The sequence below is a fragment of the Oenanthe melanoleuca genome, chromosome 9 (genome assembly GCF_029582105.1).
Source record: "Oenanthe melanoleuca isolate GR-GAL-2019-014 chromosome 9, OMel1.0, whole genome shotgun sequence".
In the NCBI taxonomy this organism is placed as follows: Eukaryota; Metazoa; Chordata; class Aves; order Passeriformes; family Muscicapidae; genus Oenanthe; species Oenanthe melanoleuca.
The window spans coordinates 6422425-6440752 of NC_079343.1; the positions used below are offsets into that span (position 1 = coordinate 6422425).

The window sequence follows — 18328 nt, forward strand, 5'->3', positions numbered from 1 at the left end:
CACAACAGAATAAGCAGTGCTGAGCTATTATGAATAATTTTCCTAGAAATATTTGTTTAGGCCTTGCACAAGAGAACCAAGTTCAGTATTTCAGGGAAATGAAGGCTTTCAAGAAATTAATTAAAACTAAAAAAAACCCCGAAACTCTGAACCCCTGAAGGGCTCAGCATGCTAAAACACACACCTGAGGTGGTTACTGCATTATACACTTACCTGAAGAAAGCAAGAATAGAGCTCTTCAGTGCCCCAGCCAGCACAGGGGCCCTCCTTCAGTTCTTGCTTCACACTGCTGTCCCAGCACAAAGCTCTGCTATTGTCTTTCACACCACACTCCCATGGGCAAGTTTAAGATGTGACCCCTACAGACACTTGCAATCTCTATGGCTGGTGCCAGCAGTAACTCAGCCATTTCATTTCAGAGGCAATGAAACCACAGAGTACCAGATGTTATTCTGTTGTCAGTCTATAGCAGCAGGAACAAAAACAGCATTATCCCCCCCTAACACAAGAAGGTTCTCCTTAGATGCAGATCTCCAAAGACATAACAACTGATTAATAAAGCAATGAATAAAGTGAAAATGGACCAAGTTGAACAACAAATTAACCCCTCAGTTTTTCCACATCCCAGGTGGTCTGTGCATACCTTCATCTGAACAATGAACAGGCAGTCCCCTCCCAAAAAAAACCCAGAAGATGTTTTATTTTTTAAAGTGTTGCAATACAACAAATACATGATCTGTACAAAGGACACAACAGGGCCAGTTTAAATACAATCAGGAGAAAGGAGTCCCCTTATTCACAGTCCTCAGACATCATCTTCTAGCAGAACCTGAACCAACAATTTAAGGATTCACTTAAAAAACAAACTAAAAAACCAAACCCACCCCAAAAAAGTTTAAAAATTTAAAGGTCTCCAAAGAGTCTGTGGGTGTATTGTCTTACAGCAGAACTCATGGGGCATTCTGTGAAGGGTCACAATGGCATCTTATTGCCCTCAATGCTGATTTTCACTGCATGGGCCGATCTGCTTTTTTTCCTGATATCTGTGAATTTCCGCATCTGTTTGTCCAGTCGACTCACCCCTTTCTTAGAGGTCCCCTGGAACTTAAAAAATAAAACTAATAATTACCACTGAAAAAAAAGCAGACGCCCCAGAGGTCCAAGGCAAGCGGCACATGCGAGGCTGGAGCTGGGGGAGCCACTGGGCCCAGCTGGTCTGTCTGTTCTCTTCCCAGAAAGGGAAAGCTTCCCCCAGTCCCTGCAGGGCCCAGGTGGAGGCAGTGGCACCCACAGCCACCACAGTGCAGGGTCAATCACTGTGGAGCTGGATACCCTTTGGAAGTTTCGTATCTATTGGCTGGAGCTATGGCAGAACCACAGTGCACCAGTGTCATCACTCCAGCCTTCCTGCAGCAGAGTTAGACACAGTTACACTGTGACTAAGGCTGACACATCAATTCCACGCTGCCATTTATTTCAAAGGTCAGGGATTAGTATTTAGAAAGCAAGGGATTACTGAACAAAGGCAGTGTAGGGAGTAGCAAAAAGAAATGCCTAAGATGCCCATACAAGCTACTGTAAATTATTGCATTTCATCTCTGTATTTGAACTGCAAATGAAAACCAGGTGGTGCAACAGTTATTCCACACAGATTAATACAATGATGGTGTGCTGAAACACCAGTGAAGACAAACAGCAAGGACCTTCCAAGCCACAGCCAGTGCTTCCTAGAAGGCTATTTTCCTTAACTAGACAACATAAACAGTAAGTGATGGAAACATGACACCTTTAACTTTGGGAGAAACAGTGATGTCCAAAACATGCTACTTAGTAACTGAAAAACACACCCATTAGAAACTTGTTCCCAAGGCTAAGGAAGGTGCTCCTGACATGCTGATTTTAAAATAAGCTTTATTCATAAATCTGTTCGCTATTAATTGAAATTATAGCTAAAATTTCACAGTGATGTTTAAGAAAATATCTTTTTTAAAAACAAATAAATATGAAGCTTAATATGAACTCAACAATTATCTATGACTTGTGCTCATCTCTTCCTGTCACTGTTAGCTCGTGGCAGCCCTGCTTCACAGCACTGAAAAGCAGACCAGGAATTGTCAAAGCAATTCCTACTGATGCATGTTCTCCCAACCCACACTCACAGCAGAGGATTCTTCTCCCCCTGGTCTCATTTTGTTGCTCCCATCAACCTCCCTATTGTCTCACATCATTCTACTTCCTTGAAGGAGCAGGTGTGAAAAACACCTCACTGTGCCCCAGTCAGAGGTCAGCCACAAACGCCGGCGTGCAGTGACACGAGATCCTGTACCAAGGGCTAAGAATTCCCATGTGTTGCTTCAGGTGAATCTGGAAAACCTAATTGTGTCACAACAGCATTCAAAACCACAGGTGGTGCAAAGCTGGTTTTGAGCACAAAGCTGGTATTTTCACTGAACTCCTGTCATTCGGGTACCCTGAAGCTGTGCAGGCAGGAGCCATGGCAGATGTTATGTGCTAGAGCTTGCTTTCCCCTGTACAAGTTCCCTTGTAGGTCACAGTACAGACATGAGAGAATTCAAGGAGAGTATTCCAGGTTTAAGTTAGGGTGTACACACTCCTGTCCTGCATGTGCAAACTGCCAACAGCTGGAGCACATGCATTGTTCACACCTCCCTCGAGGGATACCTCTCCAACTTGGGAAGGCAGTGGTATGGCTACAGGGGCATCCTGTTGCCTTCAATGCTGAACTTGATGGCCCGATGCACTTTGCTGAGTCGTTTCTGTTCAGCAAACCGTCTCTTGTGCTTTTCCAAGCGACTAATACCTCTCTTAATAGTCCCGGGCTAGAAACAACATCTCAATTAATGGACAGAAGGAGAAAGAACAGCAGACAGCACAGCAATTGTTACTTCTTCCACTTGCACATATTCTACCACATACACCCCTTTTAAATGAAACTATGAGTAGATGGATGAAGACAGAGCAACACACAGGCCTCCACTGAAGATGTTCATGCTTACCAAAACCTCAAAGGTTTACCAAACTGGAATATTATCAGAACATGACACAAAAGCTGGGAGAGGTATAAAAATATCAGTGCAGTGACACAGGCACTGAACTGCAGCTTTAGCTCAACATGCTTTAAAGCAAGAGGCCTGTAATCAGATTCTCTCACCTAGAGAGAAATTCTAGAAAAGTTAACTCAAAAATCTCTTTTTAGTCAGAGATGTTTTCCTCTGAAAACATGCGATGAGCTTAGAGCAGCCTACTTATCAGAAAATGCATTGTCCACACTCACTACAAGAGGCTCTTAAAAGAACTACCCTCCTGTACAGTAACCACAGCGATACAGTGACAGAATCTCAGGCTTTGGAACAGTCACCAGGACACTGCCAGTGCTTACCCTGGAGGACTCCATCTCCACATTCCACTTGGGCCTGACGACATAGTCTTTGTTGGAGGGCATCGGCACCCTCGCACGGGCACAGAACCCAGGGTCCCCGGGCCTGAGGGCCCTGTGCAGAAAAAAGGATGCAACTGTTACAGACAAATCTTATCCAGAAAGAAGTAAAGCCAGCCAGCATGCTCTCCTGTGAAACACACTGTAGTACCACTGCCTCTAAAACCTCTACACAAATCCCATAGCTGCAGTGCCACCAAAACACTTCACCCAATTAAAAAAAGAATAAAAAAATTCCAACCTACTTTTCTTCTCCTGTTAACACTTTCTCCAGGTCCCTGCGGGGAGTCTGACCACCAGAGCTGCAAGAAAAATAAATACTTATAGGCACTATACACAGAGAGAGAAATTTTAAGAGAATCAAGTACGTTAAAAGAAAAGAGAGACCATAACTTACTACCCTTTTATTCCATTCAGTATTTACATACACTTGGTTTCTTTTGATGGAGTCACACAAGAATTTCATGTTTCTGCCTGCTACTCCTACCTGCTCATTTTCCTTCGATGAGGCATCTGTTCCAAATCTCTCTGTTCCCTCTCTTCTCTGGTCATACCTTTGTAGTTTGAGGTAAGGCCAAAGATGGGTCGAGACCATTCATCTATTAAAAAAACAATCAGTTAACAAAGAACAGGCCTTTCTCTCAAACACTTTGGTGATCAAGTACATCTTTCAAAGTCTGTGGCAAGTATTTACGTTTCCTTTAAACCAATTGCTTTTTGAGCCCTTAGTATTTAATGGAAAACCAGCCTTGTGAACAGAAAGCAAGAGCTTTCATTCCTTAAGTCTCCTTGTTGCCTGCTCTTTTAGAACATCTCCAAGCTCTCAGTACTCAGTGTCAGGAGCTCCTGCACAACCCAGGAATGCTATTTTAGAAATATGCAGAAAAGTTCCTAAAGAACTTAAGTTTATCACCAGTCTGCAGCCATTCTGGATGGAATGCACTACACATGGAGTACAGCTACTTGAATAGTAAACATTCAGCCAGCCAAGTTCTCTCTGAAGTGCACGGAATAAACAGTCCTCTGGCAGCACCTTCCTCCCTTTGCAGTATATACATAAGATCCGGACAATAAGCCAAGAGAGAACTGGGGCAAAACAAATGCCATCCTCTGGTTTAAGACAATGAAACAGGTGCATGCAGAAGTTAATATAAAAGTGTTAACTTTACAAAGCTCTGAAACAGATCAGTGAGGCTCCTACACTGCAGATTCTATTCTACAGACCACAGCACTGCATCAGAAGCTGAGGCAGAAGTTCCATTCATCAGCAGTGCAACGGCAGGCAAGGCACAGGCAGGTTTACATACTGATCAGCTTCCCGGCCATGTCCTTGTTCGGCCTGGACTCCTTGGGGTGTTTGTACAGGTACATCACAGCCCGGCCAATGCCGCTGTGCTTCAGCGTCTCTTGGCTCACACTGGGCAGCTGCAGAGAAAAGGAAAAGTCTGAAAAGTGCAATAAATTATGTCTGAAAATTAATGGTGTCACTGAACGTTGCAAAACTCACCTTTCACTAAATCAGCTTGGAAAAATTATTGTTTTCACTGTCCTACTAGGAACGGTTTAAAGTTTTAAACACCTAAATCTAGAAATCTGCTGTTACATTCTTGGGTTTATACACAAAATTAGGTAGCTTTCTAGAATTTTTTGCTCCAAGTGCTCTTTAGCTTATATTACCCCAAAACAATGCTACTGCCTTCAAATCATTCATTCTATAAAGATAAAAACTTACATGGCAAAGACACTCAAGCAATCAGCTTAGCCACAGATACTCCATCCTACACTGAGTGTGAGGGGCTTTCCCATGCACTGCGGACTTTACAGAACAGAAAAGAGAAGGGACAACAAAGGAAGAAAATTCCGGGATGCACAGCAAGTAACTCTTCACTTAAATTTGGATATAAACCTGAAACAAGCAGGCAGGCCCAAATCATCTAAATTCTTTTACACAAGCACATCTGTTGTGCAGGTTGCTTCCTTGTGTGTTTCACTGCACAGCCCAGCTGCAGCTCATTTATCACCTCACACTTCCTTAAAGCATATGACTTTGGGAAAGTAAAACTCTGGAGAAGTCCCAGATCAAATGTGGTTAAAAGTGAGTTCCAAACCTCTTGCAGGATCTTCAGAAGCTCCTCTCTTATCTTCAGTGCTGGCAGACTTCGGTCTGGAAGAGGAGAAAGCCACTCTTTGATGGCAGACATAACACCACTATCGATGAAAGTTTCTTTGAGATCCTGCCTAAAAGGTTTAAAGAGAAGGCCAAAAGTCATGTAATATAGCAAAATATTAAGACGTCATGTTCCTTCAGGAAAATAGCACATTTCTTAAAATAAATGTTAAATTAAGAGGGAAAATTATGTATGATTTTAGGTTCTTGAAGTCACCATAGCTTCAGCATTTACTTGGAATAAAAAAAGTTTTACTGCATATTCAGTACAGCTATAGTGTACCTCCATGAAATCTTGCCCAAAGTTACAGTTAACTGAAAGAATGACAACTCACTTTTTAAGATGCATAACTACAGTTGGTAGCAGAGTTAATTTCTTTAGTGCTGGTTTCTTTTGTGTATTCAGCTGACGATCCTCCTGTGGACAGTTGAAGAATCAGCATGAGTTAATCAAAGAAAGAAATCAGCAACTCCCACTCTTTGCAACACTTACAAGAAAAAGACTAGTCTATTAAACCAGAAGTGCAACTTTGGAGGGATTACACTAACTTTGTCCCCTGCTCCACAGCTCACAAACAATTATACAACAGTTTCTCTGAAAAAAGGGTCATCACTTTAGTCAGTATTTCCCAGGAAAGCATCACATTAGGAGAGTGCTCTTAAATATACATTTTTTTTTCACTACATGACTTAGATTGACTACAAGAACTGGAGGACCTCTATACTGTGCACAGATAAGACTTTGTTAGTAAAGCCTCACCTGAAAAACAGAAAAATAGCTAATCAGAACTATGGGAAGGGAGAACATGTATTTTCATCTCTTTCATTTCAAAATTACTTTCATCCAATGCCTGACTGCCACGATCTGTTCAGTACTTGTCTCCCATATCAAAAACACCCATTTCAATCACCAGATTTCTGTCCAGCTCTGGTAATTCCTTTCTACTTGTTCTAATCCACTGAAGGCTCTTACTGTGCAATGTTTGTTTTACAGCAAAGAAGGAGATTTTACTAATGCATCTCTTTCCTCTTCCTGCCCCTGTATTTCAAACTTTACCACCTCATTCGAAACATCTGGCTGTCATCTTGTCTGAGGCACTCCTGTCAAGCCCAAGAAGTTTCACTTGCCTTCCAGACTACTATCTCACTGTCTCCATCTTTCTGAACTCCTTATCGTTCTGATCTCATTCTCAGGAAGATTTTTTTTGTTGTTATTTGTAAAGCCCCTCTTTCTAAAGTCCTGTATATCTCTCAATTTGTTTTAATGTGTTTTACTGTGCTCTTTATTAATTTGATTGCTACTCCAACAAAACAGAAGACACCTGACAAAAGGCAAGACCCCAAAAAACCTTCCACAGTAACATATTAAGCATTTCTCCTAGAAAAAGGCAGGCTGCCATGACAGAAGGTCCCATGAATCTCTTACTCTGATATCATTACCACAGCACTGTCATTCCAACAGTTTGGAAAAGGGCTCTTCTCAGGAACAAATAACAAAGTATGACACCTGCTAGTAACACTACAATGAAATTAAAGCACAATCCCTTTCCCAGTATTTAACACACTTCTAGGTAGTTTATAGAGCACCTATACATAGCAGCACCCTTTTTATAAAGGTTGATCTCAGCTGATCAAAGTTTCTCAATTTAACTAAATTTTAAATCAGTATTTTATCAAAATTTCAACAGAATAAATTTTTCATTTAGAACAGGAAATAACATTTAAATGGGTATACAGACATTAGAAGCTTTCCATAGTGTACAGATTACTCCTGCTGAATACAAGCCAGATTTTTGTACCTTATTAATCACACGACTTTCCCATAGAAGGGAACTGAATTTTAAGGTGTCTTTGGAGCCTGGAAAACTCACCTCAGCAGCTTCATTCATCTTCACAATCATGGCACTGACCACGTCATCTGCGTCACTGATGAAAGTTCCCCCATCACGGTTCCGCCTGCGCTTGCCGCTCATGCTCTTCTTCCGCTGCAGCATCATGTCGAAATCTGACATGAAGTCCATGCTGAAACACAACCACACTGTTAACTGATGGTCCTTGGTAGGAAGTAATTTTGTGTTTCTGTACGAACAGTCTCAAGGTCCCTGTGAGATAATTAATTATCCTTAGTATGCGAAATGCAGAACTACCAAACGGCTCCAATGTCTCCCAGACCTTGCTGTAATACCCAACATGTGCACACCTGTAATACCTAGGGTCTATAATGCCCTTTCACCAAAACCAGGCATTAAGCTAAAGGAGTATGTACCACAGAGACTTACTGCTTCCCTCTTTTGATGTTATCATCAGAGTCCGATTCATCTGCTGTCTCCTTCATGTCTCCATCACCTTTCTCTTCCTCCAAATCCTCCTGGTTAAAACCCTGATAAGTACAGATAGAGCATATCAGCGTATGGATCAGGATTGAGCATCTACTCAGGTACCTGACACTGACACTTAAAAAAGCTTCAGGTAAGTCTTCAGAGGATCTAGAAAGATGAACAGAGTTTTTTTAATTCCCCCTGTGACTACTGTCACACCAACAACTCTCCCAAAAGATGAGATGTAAATGTCACTTAACCCAAAGACTATCCCAGTGAGTCTGGCAGACAAAACTGACCTGATGCAGCACATACATTCTCTTCACATCTACCAAGTCAACAGGAGACATCCACAGTAACACTTACCGTAAATTCCTCCTCTTCCTCATCACCAGATTCTCCAAATATATCTGCAATCAGGTTCCTGTGAATGAAACAGCAACATTTATCTATTTGGACTACAACAATATGTGCCTTTTCTGCAAAACCTCTAATGACTGTGTGAAGATCTCCCTTTTGTTCAGTCTCCTTCTACTGACCTTTCTCTTCATGCCACCAATAAAGCTGAACAGTCATTCTCTGATTGAGATTTATCCATTTTCCATTCACCATCATTCCCACTGTCTGCAACCCCGAAAGAATTAATATTCTTTTGCACTTACTCTTGCTCATTTCCAGATTCACTGTCACTGCCAAACAGATCTTTCCCTTTTTTCTTCTCAGCATTCTCTTTTCCTTCTTCCTCTTCCTCCTCCTCACTATCAGAAACAGCATTTTTCTTCCTTTTGTCAGATTTCTCTGAAGCAGCGTCACTATCCGATTCTTCAGCATCAGAAAGGATCCGTACCTTTTTTGCAGCTGTCAGCAGAAAGGAGCATTACTACGTGTCCCAGTAACAGACGGGACAACTGTTGCTCTCAAATTATTCTCCAACTAGTCTTCCTACACCAGACCATTGCCATTTCTTAAGAATCATATCCATTCTGAAGTGTTTCATTAAATCAGCAACTGCATCTTCCATACACCACATCTATCCATTAAAAAAATTGTAATTTCAAATCTCTCCTCCTTAGTATATGAAAAAAAACACACAGGAAAAAACTACTAAAGAAACAGCAGCAAAGTACATAAATAACAAACTACCATATCAACAGATGCCAGTTAGATCCCTACAGTCTTCTGTTAGACCTATTTATTACTCAGAAGTATTAGACACACATTTACACAGCAAAGCAGTCAGAACAACAGCCTCTACAAATGCAGTTCTGCTCCAAAACCAAATCTGATTTATGGTTTCTCACTTAGACACTTTATTCACATAAAAGCAATGATTTAACTTTCACACCACTGCTTGTCACAGCACATTTTCACAGTATAGTTTCTTACGTGTTTTCTCATTGTCATCCTCACTATCAGAAAGGATGGCTGTTTTCCTCTTCACGGTCTTTTCTTCTTCTTTCTCATCTTCATCGCTGTCTGATATTTTACGTCTCTTAGGAGCTTCGTCTTCACTGTCAGAGCCCTGAAATTCTTTCCTTACATGTTCATTATCTGAATGATGAGAGTCATTCTGCACCTTTTCCTTCCTGTCCTCCCCATCACTGTCTTCAGACTCTATCTGCTTGTGTCTGGACACATCCTCGCTCTCTGAGTCGCTGGCTGGCTGCTTCTGCAGCTCTTCACTCTCAGAGTCACTGGCTGGCTGCTTCTGCAGCTCCTCGCTCTCAGAGTCACTGGCTGCCTGCTTGTGTGATTCCTCATTTTCAAAATCACTGCTGTGATCCCTTGGAGGTTCTCCATTGTCAGAGTCGCTTGCTCGATGATTTAAGGAATCTTCATTTTCAGAGTCACTTATATGCCGGTTTGGATGGTCCTCAGTATCAGAATCACTGTCCTTCCCTCCATGAGTTGCTTCATTTTCTGAATCACTTACATTGTGATTTGGGGGCTCCTCATTATCTGAGTCACTTTCTTTTTGCCTTGGGATATCTTCATTTTCAGAGTCTGTCATATGAGGCTCTCCCACTTGCCCATCATCTTCTCCATCACTGTGTTCATTCTGAAACAGAAAAATAATCTCAGGCAACTAAGCAAAACCACCTTAAAAAGTAAAGAAAAAAGCTCCAAGTTTTTGCTTGTCCTTCCTCCAATTTGATTGCCCAAGGTGCTGCAAACTGAAATAATTTCTATGTAGAAAAAAATTAGACAATTTGCATCAAAAGACTATCAAACACTTCACATCAAGAAAAGTATAAAGAGATCAATGGAAATATGTCCATCCTGCAGCTCCATGGTGTTTTGAAAACAGTAACAGAATTCATAGAACACTTAAATAAGCGTATCTAAGAAGGGTCCAGTTGCTCAAGGTAAAAGCTTAGTACTTTTATTTTAATAGGTCATGCCTTGAAAGTGGCTTAGCTGAAATTGCCAGTAACAAAGCAAGAAAGAGTATCTTGCATTTGTCATTTTATTTTCCTGAAGATCTCACACAGATGCTTTCTGTGTGAAATACATCTTACTGAAACAGCACACGCATTATGCTCCAAATAAAGCTAGCACTTGTTCCTTCTTTGTCCAGGAAACCTATTTAAGAACAACTCAAGACCAAAAGCCTACCAAAAAACAAGAATAAAGCTTTAGTCACATCTTTCAGAGTATTACTGTTAACAAGTTTTGTGCTTCTATGTGCAAGAACAGATTCAACAGTTTCTTCCCTAGGCTTCCCTAAGCTCCCATGCTTACCCAGACACCAAAGATAAACCATGCACAAACACACCCATCTGACAACTTCAGAACTGAAACAATCCTTTGAATTTTCTACACAGCAAAAAACACTGACCCACATGCTCCATTTTCAAGAGAACCCCTCACAAGCCACCTTGCTAAGTATAATTACTTGCAGCATCATCTTTTGTCTAACATTTCTACTTGGAAAAAAAACTCAGTTGCATTTACCTGAGAATATGAAATTAGATTATTGAACGCTCATTCCATTAACTCAGCTCTCAGAGCTACTGCCACCATAATCCTATTTTCAGCTGAAAACAACAACATAGTACAAGGAACTTCTCTTCTGCATACTCAACTCAAAGCCTCAGTCAGGCTTTCCCCAGTCCTTTTGCCTCAGCTGTAAACTTTTTCTATTTGCAAACTGAGTATTTATTGTCTTTGGAGATGCTTTTAAGACCTCTATGTCCTGAAGTTTCCAAATCTCTTTTTCTCTGCAATTTAATTTTCTTGGAAACAGACTTTCTATCTATTTTTATTTTCTGTAGTAGTTTTACTCCCTCGTTCAGAGCTACAAGAAAAAGGCAGGTGTAGCTATCCTACACCTACAACTAAGAATACTATTCATCTTTAAAATGCATTTTATATAAAATTCATTTCAATTGCCTTTTGGAACTACTTCCTCCATAATTATTCTAAGTGGCAAAGAGCATTGCCTCTCAAGACTTTGGACTTTATACACTTATTCCTTTGGCTAGCACTTGATAAAGACCTTCTAAATTACTGCAGAATGACTAACAAAGTTACTGAACAATGAAAAAACCCCAGGACCATGCAATTTTAAAACATGCACTTCAATAACTACTTCACTATTTCATGTTACTTAATGCTAACTACAAACAGCTGCTGTGACAATCTAAGTTGTTTTCTCTCTGCCCCTTGTTCCTGTCTCTACAGCAATGTATCTTTTGTATCCAGTAATTTCTCCTCACAGAAAGGAAATATGGCTCTGTTAAAACCTGAGTCCAGAATTTTAAAGAGTATTTCCATTAGGAAGTGACAGAATTGATGATGTACACAACTGCTCTCAGTTTTTTACTATTTTTTTTCCTTACCAAAAAATCACTTTGATTGCCCTTCTCCTGCCTAGTATGTCCCACATAAATCAATTAGAGATGTACGTGACAGATCTTTCCTGATCATATTATTTTAGACTAAAGAAAACTGCAGCTGGAAACAGAATAGAAAGCAGATTCACAGCAGATACAGGTAGGGTCACTGACTAACACCGAAATCAAATTGATGTCTACAGTAACAAAAGTTATTTAATCCTTGTTGTACCATTTTATTTTTTCTGGGTTTTTCTGTCTTCCCTCAATGTCAGATGAATGCTGACTAGTACTGATAATTACGTCAGCAGTTATAGAGGATTTTCTAAACAAACCCAAAGAAATTAATAAAAATACTCCTCTTTAAGATATTATGACCATCACATTCCCAGCTGCCAGTTTAGAAATTCTTTGGTGAACAAATAAACAGACTCAAGGACCAACTAAAATCAGTAATGACTCTTAATATTTCTAAGGTCAGAAGTGTGGCTGCAGGTTATATATGCAACTGTTCAGCATTAAGCACTAAATTACAAAGAACTTCTAATGCAAAAGCTTGGTGAGAAGACACTATAATCACAGAGCATTATTACTGAAGATTATTACAAGATCGCAAACCTTTGACTGCAAATTGACAATGAAGATATTTGGCGAGGGAGAGCAGACTCCCAGCTGGCAGACTCACCCAGAGGTCACAGCAGCGCAGCTGCTGCAGCGTGCCCACCTGGAGAAGCAGCACCCGAGAAGTTCCTGCACAGCCTGGGCACACAGGCACCACCTGAGCCAGGCAGCAGCAGTGCCCCAGAGCCCCAGCCAGCATCAGGAAGCACCTTCTGCAGCAGAGCTGAGACCCTGCAGGGGCAGGACCTGCCCACAGCCCCAACGCAAAAGGTTTCTGCCAACAGTTAATGAATCTGCTGTTTTGGAATAGAATTGTTATGAAAAGTGACTAACTTCCCAGTAAAATGATGAAATGCTGCTGGATATGTCTGATAGTCTTCACATTCCCTCTTAATTAGTTCATTGCTAAAAAAACTGTTTTCAACGGAATGAAGTATGTAATTTTTGAGTTTTCTAGCTTTCCTTTTCCAAATGCCTGATTGAAAGATCAGATATTCTCAAAACTGAGTAGGTCTCAGGTAACTGCTACTGCATTTTTCTCTAGTTTCTTTGCTTTCTTTTCTTCCTCCTCTTTATCTATAAACATTTTAATTGAGATGTCCTTAACTTTTATTTAAATAAAAGAGTTTTATATCATGAGGCTTTAGTACAGTATAAAATAAGGAATATATCAAAATCAAATTTACAGTGTTACACTTCTACATAAAAATTACAGCTACCAAGCTGTTTATTGGAACAACACGCAGACACTTTTAAGAGCTACTTCTCTGGTAATTTAGTAACTTCAACAAAATTGAACCCATCCACTGCAATCTCATGAAAGATGAGTGTTAAACTAAAACCTACACAACTATCATGGGCAGACCAGCAAGTTCCTCCCTTTTTTTTCAGAGGTGTCACACATTCGTGTTTGTTAACAGTCACAGTCTAACCGCAACTTAATTTGTGAAACAGCAGCAACTTGGTGGAAGTGTAAGAACTAAGTTATTACAGATTTCTGTATGAGCCTGACTTGGACAAACACTGTAAACATGATTTCAGATTCATTACTGTACTAAAACTAATTCTAATTGTCTAAAGCAGAATCAGTAAGGACATCAAGGAAAACATTTATAGATAAAGTGGGATTGGGGGAAGGAAAGCCAGAAAAGAATTGTGGAAAAGAAAAACCCACATACCTGAGACCTACATAAGTAATTCCTCAGGATTCCCCTTTTCTTTAAAGTTAAGAACCTGAAAGAAAAGTTTGAAATTTTAAAACTTCAGTTCTTTACATATGAATTCTAAATTAGAGACAAAATAATTAATTAGACTTAACTGATTAGACTGTCTCAAAGATTTTATTACCTTTGAGTGTTATTTCTCTCACATATTCCTAAAGATGAAGAAAATAAGAGGATGAGAGAATATTTAGAGTGAATAATATGACAAATGACTGAAAGCTATTCTTTTCAGAGATTGTTGCTCCACATTATTGCCTTCTGAGTGCAAAGTGAACTCAATGGAGAGAAAGAAAAATTAAGACTTCATAGCAAAACAAAATATTCAAGTTTTGATTTGAGCTGAATCAAATAAAGCATTAAGGCCTGACAGTTCACATTTAATATTGGTCAGGAAGATGGCTTAGCTTGGCTCTTTTTTTAAAACTGATTTTCTGAAGTATTTGATCTACAGAGGAATATTCAACAGCCATCACGGAACAAAGTCTTTAAAATAATGCAGCACATGAAGAGGACCAGTTAACAATGATAACTGGTACCTTCTGATCACCTAAATCTGAAGAAGACATGCTGCAGATGTAAACAACAGTCAACTTCCTTGCTGCAGGAAGTAAAATTAAAACCTCAGAGAAGTACAGAAAAGTAAGAACCAATGATCAAGCATAAACCAATGACATAGCAGAAAAAGTTTAATATTATTATAGCAGCATCATGACTCTTCATACACTCATCACACTTTTCTTTCATTAACACAAAAGTACTAAATCCCTCCAGACAGACATTTTCCCAGCCTGAGAAATGTGTTTCCTGCCACACTGAAATTGTAATTACCACAATGGGAGATGCTGCCTCACACCAAATCTATTTCTTGTCTTGGAAATATCAATATCTTTCCAAAAAATAAATTCCAAATGTGAACTTTACAATTAAGTTCAAATACACGTCAAGAACTTTACTTTTATAAAATCATAAAATCTTCATCCACTTTCTGACTCTGAGGGAAGTATAAATTCAATAAAGGCAGAGGAAAAAAATTAAAAAAAGAATTGCAAGTTGTGCCACAGTGCAGTTAAGCCTTCTCTCACATCAGCCTTTGTCGCATTTTAATTACTGAAATGTGTAACACTGAAAACCCAGTCACAGTAAATCCTGATCTTTACATAAAATACAGTAGAATATGCAGAACATTATAAAGTAGCTTTGACTGCAATTTTTATAAATATGAAAAACTTCTCTGTAACTCTGCTGGCAGAAGACCCGAGTTCACAGGCCAAAATCATTCCTTCCGACTAAGACCTGATGTAGCTCTAGTGTAACTCATAAACAATTCTTAAAAATTAATCTTACCTCCCAAACTGTCCTAGAAGTCTAAAGGGAGTCTTCTATTTTAGCATAATCTTTTTTCAGCCCAGTCAATCCACAAATGAAGTGACGGCTCTGCCCCAGAAACAACCCCAAACCAAAGCCTTTCCACGCTGAATGATTCTCCAAGTGGGAACTACTTCAGAGGAAAAACAGGTCCCATTTGGGAACTTTAACCTGCTCCACATGCACACGTGCTCCTTTGTGAGTGACAAGGTGAAAACCAGCACAAAGCAGACTCAACAGTCAGTGCCACCATCTGATACGGAAGCTGGGAGAGCATTTATTCTCTGTCAAGGAAATCTACACTTCCAACGTGTGCAGGTTTACATCACTGTGCAGAATTTCAGGTACAACTTCAAATGCCTTGTAATCCATCTCTTAAGAGTTTCAAACCCTAACATTTTATCTTTGCAAAATCGAGGCTAATCGAGTATAACTTATTCAAGTTCAGAAGAGTGTGTGCTATGATAACGATTAAGAAAAAGACCCCAAAACCTAGCCAACATATTTGTCAAGAGATTATCCAGCGCTTTTTATGGAAATAAAGTTTTGCCCGATGGAACCCTGAAGAGGAACTGAATAAACACGTATGTCCCACTTAAGAGAGAATGCCACTTTAAACAACAACAAAAAAGAATTTAGAGAAGAGTAACCTTTATCTAGATAAAGCTCCCTTAGTACCTCTGAATGGTGTCCTACACTTCCATTCTCCGATCCAGAATGTTGTTCGTTTCCTTCGTCTTCCACATCAGATCCTGAGTCTCGCTCGTCTTGCACTGGAGTAGCCCCTCCATCATCTATTCCGAGATTAAAAAAAGAAAGTAAAACTCAGCGTTTAAAAGAACCGTACAGGAGCCGGGCGGGCTCCAGCTCTAACGGGGCAGGGAAACGCGGCTGTCCGAACAAACCACCATCACCCCCGCACATCACCCCGGGAGCGCACCGACACCGGGCGGTGGAAGCAATTTGCACCAGGCTGCCCTCAGGCCAAGGCCCCGCCGCGGTGCCCCCGAACCCGCGGGCCCTGCCGTGCCCGACACCCTTCGCGGAGGGTCCTGTACCCCGCGCCCCTACCTGACTGCTCCCCGCCGTAATAGTGGGTGTCCATGCCGCGCCCCGCGGTGGCGGCGGGCGCTGCCCCGGGCGCTCCCTCAGCGCGGGCCCGGCCCGGCCCCGCCGCCTCGCACAGGAACAAGATGGCGCCTCCCCGCCCCGTAGCCCCCGCCCCGCGCGCACGGCGCGCCGGATCTCGCGAGACTGGCGGGGCGGCGGCCGCCAGGGGGCGTTGCACTCTGGCAGCCGGCTCCGCTCCGAGGGCTCCGGTGCGAGCACAGCAAACCCGGGAAGGCTTTGTGCTCTGCTTTGTGCTTCCCTCCAACCCCACCCCAACACCCTTACAACAGAGCCAGATTCCAGCTTGGTGGCTGAACTGGTGGGGGAACTGAAGGAGCTTTGAAGGATAAAACGCTATTTGTACCTCCTGTGCGACTGCGACCGCGGCAGTGCTCAGCTGCAGGGTGACGTAGCTGTGGACCAGGCTAAGGTGTTGCCTTGTCTGAGCACTGCGGGAATTTCCAGGAGACCAAACCAAGCCCTGACACTGTTAATGGCTGCTCGGAAGCACAGCCCTGAGCCAAGACCTCCCTTCTGCCGGACGAAGGGCCACCTGCTGCGATGCTTCCCACAGCCATTATGGGTGGGAGATCTGGAGTGTGATCTAGAGCAGAAAAAATAGTGCCATTTAAATAATAGGTACATTTATCTACTCTTTACAAGCCAGTTAGCAAGATTAACGTGCATCTCCACAAGAAGGCGGCAAAGCAGAGCCAGAGCTCAGGCACAGCACACAAGTGGGCTCTGATGCTGCAAGGGGGTTGGCAATGTTCGCGTCTGCAGCTGGCTGCAAGGGGACCATCATGGCTTTGGAAAGAAGGGACAGGTTCTCTCAGCAAATTCAGGCCTGACTGTCCTCGCAGAAGCTCCAGTTCAATCTAGTTCATGTGTGGGTGGCTCCTCCAGATTTAGCGTTTCAGGATTGACTGGAAGTTCACCCTGAGCTCCCGGGGGAGGGAGACTTCCGGAGTAAACCGTGGGCAGGGCAAAACAACGCTCGTAATTTTTAGGGATTGTTGTGTTCTGTTTCAATAGCCCCTATCCTCTGAGTAGCAGCTTTACCCAGTATTTGGCATGCCCATGATGTGCTAGTTGAGGAATATCAGGGATGGCTGCTGTCATTCCTGCAGCATTTCAAAATGATAGCTCTAATAAATGCATACGGTTCTGGTGTCCTGTCCCTCGGTCAAAACACCTTCATTTTCTAGGGAAATACAAGTCAGTGTGAGACAAATAGGAAATGCTGCACATGTCATTTGGTATATTTCTGAACATCAGTGACTTTTATAATTCTGCATGCTGCACCCTTGATCAGAGTCATCAAAATTTAATAAGTTGAGTATTCGGGGCAAAATGAGCCTAATTCTGCTGTGCTAGAGGCACCCTGGGGTGGATGGCAAAGAGGTTAAGCCATTATTAACCAACACTTGCACATCCAGCAGCAAGCACAGTTTCATGCAGGGAGTTCAGTGTACCAGGCTAAACACAGCTGAACTCTCAGAACTGAGTCATTGCTCAACATATTCTACAGTGAAACACTTAGGAGAAATTGGCAGTAGAGTCAGATGTTTCTCAGATACAATTCTTAATTCTTAGCAAAAATGCAGAAAACTTTTTTTTTTTTTTTTTTTTTTTTTTTTTTTTCCCTTTCCCTGAAAGCAGCTTCCATAAAACACAGATAATGTCTGGTTGTTTACAGCTCTACTGGTCTTTTGCAGATAGCCACAAAGATCCTTAAGTGAGTCTCAGGACCACACTCTTAATGGTATCATATCCTTTTTCCCTGGTCCTATATGATTATTACTTCTTTTAGGTCATTGCACTGTGTGGTTTCACTGAGATAATTTCTGGAAGGAGCAGGCACATGTGGCAGTATGTGATGGGAGGGTCTTGTCATTGCACTTCTCTGACTTCTGTAAAGAAATGGAATGACTTTACACAACTGACTAAATAGAAGGCAGGATGACAACTTTACAACACAACAAATAAAGGAATAAAGAAACAACTTGGGAGTAGAGTAATACAAAATAATGGACAAGGGAAAACAAAAATAAAAACTAATTAAAAAAAACACCAAAAAAATCCCTGTTGAATAATGTGTACCAATATACCTGGAAATTGCACCAAGGTATCTAGAAAACACAGAAATCTATCCCATACTAAAGTTCCAAGAGGATCAGAGTATGATGATAGTCCATCTTGGAAATTAGTCCTTTATAGATATGTAACAT

At 41.3% G+C, this 18328-nt stretch overlaps 1 protein-coding gene across 3 annotated transcripts; it reads right to left on the reverse strand.

Moving 5' to 3' along the window:
* Positions 1-675: 675 nt before the first annotated feature.
* IWS1 (interacts with SUPT6H, CTD assembly factor 1) lies at positions 676-16209 on the reverse strand. 3 transcript variants are annotated; one of them, XM_056499298.1, is made up of 15 exons: positions 16059-16209; positions 15666-15781; positions 9329-10001; positions 8605-8800; positions 8309-8366; positions 7904-8004; positions 7496-7646; positions 5960-6042; positions 5566-5695; positions 4765-4882; positions 3945-4056; positions 3703-3759; positions 3401-3512; positions 2683-2840; positions 1017-1104 (listed from the first exon to the last, which is right to left on the reverse strand). In XM_056499298.1, the coding sequence occupies exons 1-14, from the start codon at positions 16090-16092 to the stop codon at positions 2712-2714; spliced, it is 2070 nt and encodes a 689-aa protein (XP_056355273.1). In that variant the 5' UTR covers positions 16093-16209; the 3' UTR covers positions 1017-1104; positions 2683-2711. The 3 variants fall into 3 exon arrangements, with proteins under 3 accessions (XP_056355272.1, XP_056355274.1, XP_056355273.1); XM_056499297.1 differs by lacking the exon at positions 2683-2840 and having other exon boundaries at positions 676-1104; positions 16059-16208; XM_056499299.1 differs by lacking the exons at positions 2683-2840; positions 16059-16209 and adding an exon at positions 13578-13632 and having other exon boundaries at positions 676-1104; positions 15666-15753.
* Between the last annotated feature and the right edge of the window lie 2119 nt (positions 16210-18328).